Source organism: Gracilinanus agilis, chromosome 2 (genome assembly GCF_016433145.1).
Source record: "Gracilinanus agilis isolate LMUSP501 chromosome 2, AgileGrace, whole genome shotgun sequence".
Taxonomy (NCBI): Eukaryota; Metazoa; Chordata; class Mammalia; order Didelphimorphia; family Didelphidae; genus Gracilinanus; species Gracilinanus agilis.
Genome location: NC_058131.1, coordinates 673,936,512 through 673,946,842, shown reverse-complemented (window position 1 = coordinate 673,946,842; position 10,331 = coordinate 673,936,512). Strand labels below are relative to the sequence as shown.

Genomic DNA, 10,331 nt, shown 5'->3' with positions numbered 1-10,331 from the left:
CCCAGAGAGAGGAACCAGAAATGGGGAGAAGTCACAACGAGAATGATTTTTGCTCATTGGGGAGAACTCCTTAATGATCAGTCGTATGGAGTGAAAATGAGTGTATTATTCTCAATGCATTGGATCGATATCCCTGTAGAGGTAAAGTTTAAATCATTGGCTTAATTGGCTATGGCTTCGCTCCCCCTTTACCGCACCCCTTCCCGGTCTTTTCTAAAGGCCTTTAATTGGTGCCCTTGGCACAGGTGGAGGGCATCGGGTTCGTCTCTTATAAATTGGGGAATTCAGTTGGCTCTTTGGGTCTCTGACTCGAAGGCAATAAAGCCACTGTCTGTCTTCATCTTCTGTTGGCCTCTCTGATTATCTGAGGGATTAAAGGGGGTGCATCTTGCTATATCAAGACCCCCCCAAATTCCTGCTCTAGACAGAGTTGTCCAAGAATAGAAGGAGCTGCCTGGGGATACAACGGGTCACCCTCACTAGCGGTCTTGAAAGCGGAGGCTGTTACAAGTCTTGTAGCTGAGTCAGAGATGGCTTCTGAGGTCCCTTCTCCGCTTCTGGGAATTTGCAAGCCTCCCTGTATTTATTAGTGCTTGTTTGTTCCCTCTCCTGGACATCGAAGCCAGCAGACCCTGAAATTTCTCCTTGCCATCCCAGAAGGCAGTGACCTTCTCGCCAGCTAGGACTCAGCCCATTCTCTCCAGAATTCCCCCAGCCTGCCCTTGAGGTCCCTTCTAGACCTGAGAACACCACACACACACACAGAAGAAAGTGCTCAGTGCCAGGGGTGAGGAAAAAGATTGTTGAATCGGGTCCCTCTCCCAGCCTGCCTCACTGCCCAGACCTTCTATGTTTCTTGTTGAGGGTGCATTATATGTCTAGGAAAAGACTAGAGAAGGCAGGACTGGAAGGGAAAATTGTGTCTGCGGCGCAATGAAAGCTCCATTTCCCCAGCCAGTTTTGTTGGGTAACAGATAATATAGCACAGTGGTTTGGGATGCTCGATTCTGTTATTGGACATTTACTGCGCCATCCAAATCTCATTTTCCACATCTGTAAAATGGGGCTAATTCTGATCATCCCTACTTCACAGGGCTATTTCAAGGAAAGGGATTGGTAAACACCAAAGCATCATATACATGTGAGTCATTACAGGAGTTCATGCCATGGAAGGACTGGTTAATTTGGGGCCATCTTGAGACAGCTGGGTGGGGCCCTGATTAGAGTAGGGAATTCAGAAAGGTCCTGAGTTCAGATTCTGCCTCAGACACCTACCAGCAGCTGTATATAATTTCTACCCACTCTCCCCATGCAAGTCACTTAACCTCTGTCTTTCTCGGCTTCCTCATCTGTAAAATGGACATAATACACCTACCTCATAGGGTCAGACAACTTATGAATGTATGCTAATGATTAATTTGTCACCTGGCTGGGTGGGTAGGACTAAATGGCCTCTAAGACCCCTTCTGGCCCTAAAATCTAGAATCTCATAAAATGAAGTTCACTTCCCCAAGGATTTAAGTGCCTACTGTATACAATGCATGTTGCTGAATGCTGGAAGATTAAATGATGGGAGAGGTGGTGGGGGGAAGCTCCAAGCCAATCCCTACCTTCAGGGTGCCTCTAGTTTCTCTAGGAGGTGGCTTGGGTCAAATATAATTTACCAGGATGACTTGGGTATGAATCCATTTAAATTTATAAATGTTAATGATAAAGTATATGCTATATAATCTATTATAATGATTATATCATATATGTAATATATAATGCATTTAATATATTAATATATATTGTATATTATATAAATTATATTATAATTTCATTTTAACATACAGAATTAATTTATAAATATTAATGATAAATTATATGATACATAATATAATGATATTATTTCATTGTGATATATAAAATTAATTTATAAATATTAATGACAAATTATATGATACATAATATAATGATATTATTTCATTGTAATATATAAAATTAATTTATAAATATTAATGACAGATTATATGATATATAATATAATATCATTTCATTGTAATTTATAATTAAATTATAAATATTAATATTCATAAGTATAGAGGATAAGTCTAAAAGTAGGGGGTGCAAGAAGGTTTAAGGACAGAGGCAGCCTTTAGAGCCAGGGAAGCTTCGAAGGCTTCAGGAAGGAGGGAGATGACCCCTAGGCTGCTGGACCCTGAAAGGAGAGAAAGTTCTCCTCTGGACCAGTCATCAGGGTGGTCCGTTGGGGACACAGGAACAATGGAGGCAAAGGCATGGTGTTGGGAAAGAGTATGCATTTGGGGAACAGGAAGCAGCCTGCTCCGGCTGCTACAGAGACTCTGCAGAGGGACAGAGTTGGAAAGGAAGGTAGGGGCCAGATTGGAAAGGGCCTTGAATGCCAGGCCAGGAGCGTGGGCTTCCGAAGCCAGTGGGGGAGTCTGGGAAGCTCAGAGCCAAGGACTTTGCGGAGGGCGGCGAGGAGGTGAGAGAAAAGGGCAGAGCAGATGATACTGGATCGATAGACACCATTCATGAACACAGAAGCTTTTAGACAGGTTTTTTTTTTTGCTCTTCCTGTCAGAGAGGGCCCCACAAGGTCAATTTGGGTAGAGGTGGCTGGGCTTCAGGCCTTTCAGGGCTGTTATTTTTCAAAGCCGGCTGGTTGCTTTGGAAAGGTGGGGAAGGGGAGGAGGTGGGGCACTCCTCAGCATCCCCAGCCATTCCCCAGCACCACCAGGCCCTCTCTCTTTCCTCTGGGCCCGGCCCCAGAGCCCAGCTTGGCTAGTGGCCCTCGGGCCAGACCCGTCCCAGCCACCGACACAGCGGTGCCCATGCAAGCTCTAGGCGGCTCCCCGAGGGCCGCCTCTGCAGAGTGGAGGAAGAAGCCCGTCCCCAGAGACAGAGCAGGGAATGACCACTGCTCCATGCGGCAGAGAGGCCAGATGGCCAGGCCGAAGACTGCAGTTTTTGCCCTTCCCCTGGAGGGAGGGAGCAGTAATGGCCCGAGTCCCTGGACACTCTGCCTAGTGGTCTGGCTGGCTCAGAGGAAATTATCTAACCCTGGCAGATGGGCACTCCAAGGGAGTCGGGCCCTGGTGCTTGGGGGAGGGGGCAGGCGGATGGAAGGCCAGAACTGCTGGCCCGGGCTCTCAGAAGCCTCCCTCTTTCCCTCCCTGCTGCCTCAGACCCAGTTTGCATGGGGCCCCGAGTCTCTCTCCCTCCTTGCCTCTCTCTTCTGGCATGGGCGCCCCCAGGTTGACGGAACCCAAGACTTTTCTTTTTTTCTTTCCCAGAACACAACTCTTTTGCCGCTTGCTTCTAACATTCCTCTTTCCATTCCCAGATTCTAGAAGGAAAGTCAGCCTGGGAGGAAATGCTTTCTTTCTTGGGGATAGCAAATAGGGATGTGGGACCACCAGGGAATGCCAGCCCTCCCCTCCTGTCCGCCTGTGGATGGGAATGACACAGCACAGAAGCTGGGCAGAGCCTGGGCAGGGCAAGGAGAGTGCGGAGCCCAGGGCAGAGGGACTAGGCAATGGTGGCTCCAGGTTAGAAGCCTAGGTGTGGCCCCATAACTTCCCTGGCAGGTTGCCCACCGTCTAATTAAGGTACCCTTTCGCAAATGCCCTCCAGCCAGGTGGTGCTGCCAGGTGGGGCGGGCACCTCCTGCAAGCCCTGTAGCTCCCATGCCCCTTCTCATGGCGTGGGCACCTTGGGTGATGCAGTGAGTGTTGGGAGAGTTAGCCTAGGGGGAGGAAGGCGCCCCCCTCCCCCTTAACCCCACAGCCGTCTCTTCTGCTGGTAGAGAGGCCCCTGCTTGGGTCCCCCAAGCTCTTCCCACCCACCGCCATATACAATTTCCACATGAGAGCAGGTGAGACTCAGCTGCTTGTTAAAGTGCCTTGAGGTCCTCAGATCAAAGCTCTATTGAAGAGGCCTGTTGGGGCCAGTGAGGGTGCCCACTGGAACCGAAGAGGAGGAGGTAATGAGAAAGGCTTTGATTCATGGTGGTGAGTGGGCAGCCAGTGGCTGAAGCATAATTTGAGGGAGGGGGAAGGAAGGAGGGAGGCAGGATTGTAAACCTAGCACAGGCAACAGTGTGACTCAGTTGACCTGTTGAGCCATCTTCCCCCACAACGGGTTACCCAAGAGCCCTCTGGTCTGAGTGGGCAAAGCCACTGGATGGCTTTCTTACCATAGATTTACAGCTGGAAGGGGACCTTAGAGGCCATCTAATACAACCCCCCACCCATTTTACAGATGAGGAAACTGAGGCAAGGGAGGCTAAATGTTCGGGCTCAGGGTTTGGATGATATGTCAAGGAGATCTAAAGGAAGTGACTGAAAACTGGAGAAGAGTAACAAGAGCCCAGGACCACCAGCTCTTTTCATTCCTACCAAGCCCCAGCCCACATCTCGGGTCTTGGGGCCCAGACAGAGCTCGGCTTCCCATAAATTCCCCAGTTCCTCCGAGTCCCCTTTCTCCCTCCCCCTTGCCCCATATAAAGGGAGTCCAGCTTCAGACTTTATAATTTTGCTTAAAAGGAGGCTCCTGTTCCTTTTAAAAACCCTGTAATTAGTGCTGGCTCCGGGTACCCCCTCATTACTGGAGCCTGGAAGGAATACTCAGTAATTATGGGGGGAGGGGAGAGGCCAAGGAAGCAGGAAGCTCACAGGGACCGTATGGGGGGAGGGGAGAGCAAAGAGGCCCACACTGTACTTGACTTTTCTCTGGGGGTGGGAAGGGGGCGCAATCAGGGGCACTGGCTGAATTTCTGGGCTTGGGTACCCCCTGGAGCTGAAGGAGGGTCTGGCCCTTGGGAGGCCGGTTGGAATTTCTGGGCAAAGATTTCTAGACCTCTCTAGTGTCTTCTCTTCTCCTTAACCCTCCAGCCTCCCTTTAATCCTTCTAGAGCCCAGAGTAGCCAGGGGTTAGAGAGGGTCCTGATCAGGATCCGGAGGGGCTTCTTCCCACCCTCCTGCCAATCCTCCCAAGCCCTGGAATAATGGTAAGGCCTGCCACAAAAGAGGGGGACCTTCTGGAGAAGGAAGAAATGCAGAGGAATTCAAGTATTGGAATTCCAGGGCTGGCCCTTGCTGGCTGGAGGATCTTTGTTAAGTCATCTCATCTTGCTGAACCACAGTTTCCTCATGTGTAAAATGGGCACAACGAGGCTTACTCTATCTACCTTGGCAGAAAGGTTGTGAGAAAAAGGCTCTGGGTGAATCTTCAAATTAAATAAACGTGAGGTATGATTAATCTTGATTTTAAACATTTCCGCTGTAAAGATTCTATTTAAAAAAAATTAAAAATTAAAAAAAAAAAGCCCCTTACCTTCCTTCTTAGGATCAATCCTAAGGATCGGTTCCAAGACAGAAGAGCTAGACGACTAGCATGACACAGCTGGGATGTATCTTGAGGTCATATTTGAACCAAGGACCTTTCATCTCTAAGCCACCTCATTGCCCCAAGATCCTAATTTTTGATGGTTGTTCAAGTATGTTTGAATGAATGAATATGTGAATGAATGAATGAATGAATGAATGAAAAGGGTGTTTTTTTTCATGCATACAATGTGCCAAGCAGTCCACTGAGTGCCAGGTTTACAGAAACAAGCAGATCAGCCAGGCCCTGCCCTGATGGAGCTTCTGTTTTCCCAAGGGAAGGCAGCATCTATAGGGGAGCTAGAATTCCAAAGGAAAGAGGGTTTGTTGAGTGTGTGGCCCGGCTGCAGCCAAGATGAAAGGAAAGCATACGGCTCCCATGTCTTCCCCCTCCTTGGCACCCTGGGCTCTGACAGGTGAGTTTTCCCTTTATCTGATAGCTTTGGTTTAATTCACTTGCCCCAAAGATTTCTCATTTGACAGATCGCTGCAGGGCTCCTCCAAATGGCAAGCCCCTCTCCTTCTCTCCTCCATGGCCAGGAACAGAGAAGGGTCAGACCTTTAACTGACATCCTGCTTCTTCCAGAAATCGAGGCACACCTGGGAGCTGGAAGGGCTAGCGGGGGGACTGCTTCTCCCCATGAATGACCCAGAGCTCCTCAGGAAGCAGACACAAAGGGAATTGTGCGGACCTCTAGAGTCAGCCTCCATCCTGAGAACAATTGGGCAGAAAAAGCCAGATTGTTTGTCCTGGGGAGTGCTGCCGCTGGGAAAATGTCGAGTGTCTCCTTGCTAAAATTAGCCACTTAATAAGCCATTATATCAAGGGCGAGCAAAGGCCTCCATTGTTTTGACCTAGGGGATCCCAGGGGATGTGGGGAGGGAGAGGCGGGGAAAGATCACTGGAGTGGTCCATCTGGAGATGGCTAGTGCCCTGGGAGTCTGGGAAGGAGAGAAGACTAAGGGAGAAGGGTCCCTGGGGATCATGGGAGCCCGGACTGCGGGGCTGAGGGGCATGTAGGCAGAAGAGAGCGAGGAGGAGGAGGGGGACTTAATCTGGGGCCAACGGACACCCCCTTCTCACACTGAGTCTATTACTGTCCCCTGAGCTCCTGCCTCAAAGAACAAGGTATCAATTGCAGATCGATAAGCTTTTATGTACGAAGACACTCTACTAGGCACTGTCGGGGGAATCGGGAGTATAGGAGACATAGTCCTTGCCCCCAAGGACGTTAGAGTCTGGATGGGAAACTAGGATGTAATGAATATGAACAAAATAAGCACAGTCAGAGGCCGGCTATGAGGCATTTCCTCCTCCCTGGTCCCACGCTGTATATTGTCTCAGGGGAAGGCGGAAGGCGGAAGGCAGAAGGCGGCAGGAATAAAGGTCCTTCAAATCTTAGAGTCATAGAACCAGTAGGGGCACGACCTAAGCAGCAAGTCCCTTAACCTCGACAAAACTCAGTTTCCTTATCTGTTAAATGGGCTGATATCTATATGACCTTGACCACAACTACCTTTACCATACAATAGTGAGTTGCTAGGAGGAAAATTCTTTATTAAAAACTAGAAATTGGGGGGCAATTAGGTGGCTCAGTGGATTGAGAGCCAGCCCTAGAGGGTTCTGGGTTCAAATCTGGGCTCAAGCACTTCCTAGCTGTGTGACCCTGGGCAAGTCACTTAACCCCCCAGCGCCTAACCCTTACTTCTCTTCTGCCTTAGAATTAATATTGATTCCAAGTCTGAAGGTAACGGTTTAAAAAAATATGTCTGTGAATTGTTATGATCATCTCTGGCATCCTTGTCTCTACTCACATGATGCCTTCATCTTCAGTGCCCGTTACCTCTTACCTGGGCTATTGCAACAGTCTCCTATTTATTCTTTCTCCAGGCTCTCACGTCTTTTATCCATCAAAATCATCTTCAGACTCAGGCTTGACCAGGACACTCTTCTGCTCAAGGACCTTCTAGGAATCCCTGTTGCCTTTAGGATAAAATAAAAGGGCAGCTAGGTGGTGCAGTGGCTAGAGTGGCAGGTCTGATATCAGGCAGACTAAGCTTCTTGAGTTCAAATCTGGCCTCAGACCCTACCAGCTGTGTGACCCTGGGTAAGTCACAACCCTGTTTGACTCAAAAAAAAAAAAAAAAGATACAAAAATGGACAGCTCAGCGTGGCAGGCATTTAAAGCCCTTTACAGTCTGATGCCAGCCTACCTTTGTAGATTTATGTCACACCACACCCTTTCACAAATTCTACTGAATCCCAAATGACCCATTTCAGTGCCCTGAATTTAGCATTACTTCTCACCTCAGAGCTCCTGTGTCCACCGTTCCACATGCTTGGTTTGTAATCCCCGGCAATTCTGTCTATCTGCTTACGGACCTTGGGGAGACCAGTTCATTTCACTGGGCCTCAGTTTCCTTATCTGTAATATGCAGGAATTGGACTAGACAGCCCCAAAGGTTCCTCCTAGCTTCAAATCATTGATCTTATGATCCGTCTTCACTTCCATCTCCTCTAACAGTGGCTTCATTCAAGGCTTTGCTCAGGCATTTCTGAGAAATTTTCCCCAAGCTGTGGATGCGCTCTTCCTTCTCCAATTCCCTCCTATTGTATTATCTGCCTACGTGTCCTATGGTGGACGTGAAAATGGGATCATGGGATCAGGGGCTTATTCTGGTTTGGCCTCTGTGCTTTCAGCATCCCGCCTGGTGCTTTGCATACTGTCGGCGCTTAATAAACCTCAGTCGGCACTTAACGAGATTGAATTGAATTACTTTTAGTCCAGGCTCTCAGCTGATGCAGGAATCTTTGAGACTTCAGCGAACATTTTTCTGCTCTCCCTTCGTTGATCTGTGCTGGTCTCACGGGGTCTCCAGGGAGATTCCAGAGAGCAGCACACTCTTCTCTTCTCTTCTCTCCCTTCCCGAGATGACACCCTGGGGATCAGGGCTGGACTGAGCGAGGGCAGGCTGGAAGCCCTCCTCCCCACTTCCCAGGCTTGGCTGGATGGGAAAAATTAAAAAAAAATCAAAGGTAGCTTGGGCACCGTATAGTCCTCAGTCCCCTCCCCAGGCCCTCGTGAGACAATGTGGCATCTCTGGCCCCCAAGAGAGCCCAGTCCGGTGATCTGCTGGGCTGCAATATTGATGGCTCACTACATCATTGAAACCTTGCGGAATGCTTTCAGACCATCCAGTCTTTCCCTGATGCCCGTGAGGGACGATGTAGCCTGGCACAAAGAGGGCTGGACTTGGGACTTGGAATGGGAGGACCTGAGCTTGAACATGACCATAGACAAGTTTTCTTTGTCTATTTTCCTCTCTGTGAAATGGGGACTATAATACACTCGGCACAAGGAAAGTGCTTTGTAAGCTTTAAAGGACTCTGGAAATGGGAGATATGATTATCATGATATAGGTAGGGAGGCTCTTTCTTTATCCCCATTTTATGGAGGAAGCAATCAAACCCCAGAGGACTGAAACACCTTATCTGAAGGTCTAAAGTGAATCCAGAGCAGAACCCACTTATGGCCTGTGTGACCTTGGACAATTAATTGACTTCTCTTCCTTTGGGTCTTAAATGAGAGAGTTCATTTGACAACCAGGTGATCTCTTGGACTCCTTCTGATTCTGAATCTGAGATCCAGTGACCCTAAGTCTACAGGTATCAAGGTATCATGGCAAGAGCTCTAGATTAGGGCGCAGAAGCTCTGACTCGAATCTGTCCAAGTCATTCCTTCTGTGGGATTCTTGTTTCCTCATGAGGAAGTCAGATGATGGGATAATTATTTATGATATGATAATTATTTAATTCTGTAAGGCTTACAAAACTATGTACAATCTCATTTGATTCTCAGATTATTATCCTCCTTTTACAGATGAGGAAACTGAGGCTGAGAGTGAGTGACAATCTCTCTCAGTCTTGGTTTCCTCATCTGCTAGTTAGCATTTTAGGGGAGATTTTGAACTCAGGTCTTCCTGACAATGTTTAGAATTCTTCTATGCTGTATTCCATGAGCTTTTCTGTCTACCTGTCCTGAGGTCAGGGCTGGTCCTGCCCTCATTCATCTCTACTCCCAGGCCTGAGAATGTCCTTTCCTCCAGGCCCCTTTCTTACCGAGTTCCGGTGATTTTTTTAGTCCTCTCTGCCCTGGCCCCTTCCTCCCTTCTCTCCTATCCCCAGCTCTGAGGAAGCAGCAAAGGAAGGCACCCAGCCCTGAGTCAACGAGGGCCCTGGATTACATCAGCAGTGTGCCAGGGAGCACAGGGGGAGGGAGCAGCCTCCCTCCCGAGGGACTGCCGATGGTGCCCCGGGATGCTCCAGGAGTCTCTATTACATGGCTGTCTCCTAACTTGCATCAGCCTTTTGCAGGTCCGTGTCATCAGGAATGGGAGCAGGGCTGGGTGCCTGCAGCTGCCTATGTAAGCGGCCGAGCCGCAGGGCTGGCTGTCTCCGTCTGCCTGGGCCGGGCTCTGGCCGGTAGGTGGGGACCACAGCCCTGGCAGAGCAGCTGCCTGGCATCGGGAACCGAGCTTGAAGATTGCCTGCCCCCTAGGGGAAGCTGCTTGCTCCATCTGGCCCCTAGGGGAAGGGAAGGAGCTTACTGGTCCCTGGAATTTTTCAGAAAATCCACCTCATCTCCCTGATGCTTTCCAAAAGAATCCTGCTTTTTATTCATCAGGAAAGCATCTGAGAAACTCCTTCACTTTAGAATACTTGACAAAGGCAGCACTGGGGACCTGGCCGTGCCCTTAACCAGTTATGGGACGCTGGGGCAATTGTTTCTCTTTCTTTGGCCTCAATTTCCTATTCTGTAAAATGATAGAGTTGTACTAATTCTTAGTCCTGGGTCTGTGCCCTTGTTAAATTATTCAATTCTTCAGTATTTCTCTCTCTCTCTCTCTCTCTCTCTCTCTCTCTCTCTCTCTCTCCTTCTC

General features: G+C 48.9%; 1 protein-coding gene across 1 annotated transcript in view; it reads left to right on the top strand.

Annotated features, from left to right (window-relative positions):
- The first annotated feature begins 3,628 nt into the window (after positions 1-3,628).
- UNC5B (unc-5 netrin receptor B) overlaps positions 3,629-10,331 on the top strand; it is a 76,629-nt gene continuing 69,926 nt past the window's right edge. The window contains exons 1-2 of the mRNA XM_044660247.1: positions 3,629-3,730; positions 3,793-3,880. Coding sequence (XP_044516182.1) covers positions 3,629-3,730; positions 3,793-3,880 — 190 coding nt within the window. The remainder of the gene's footprint in view (positions 3,731-3,792; positions 3,881-10,331) is intronic.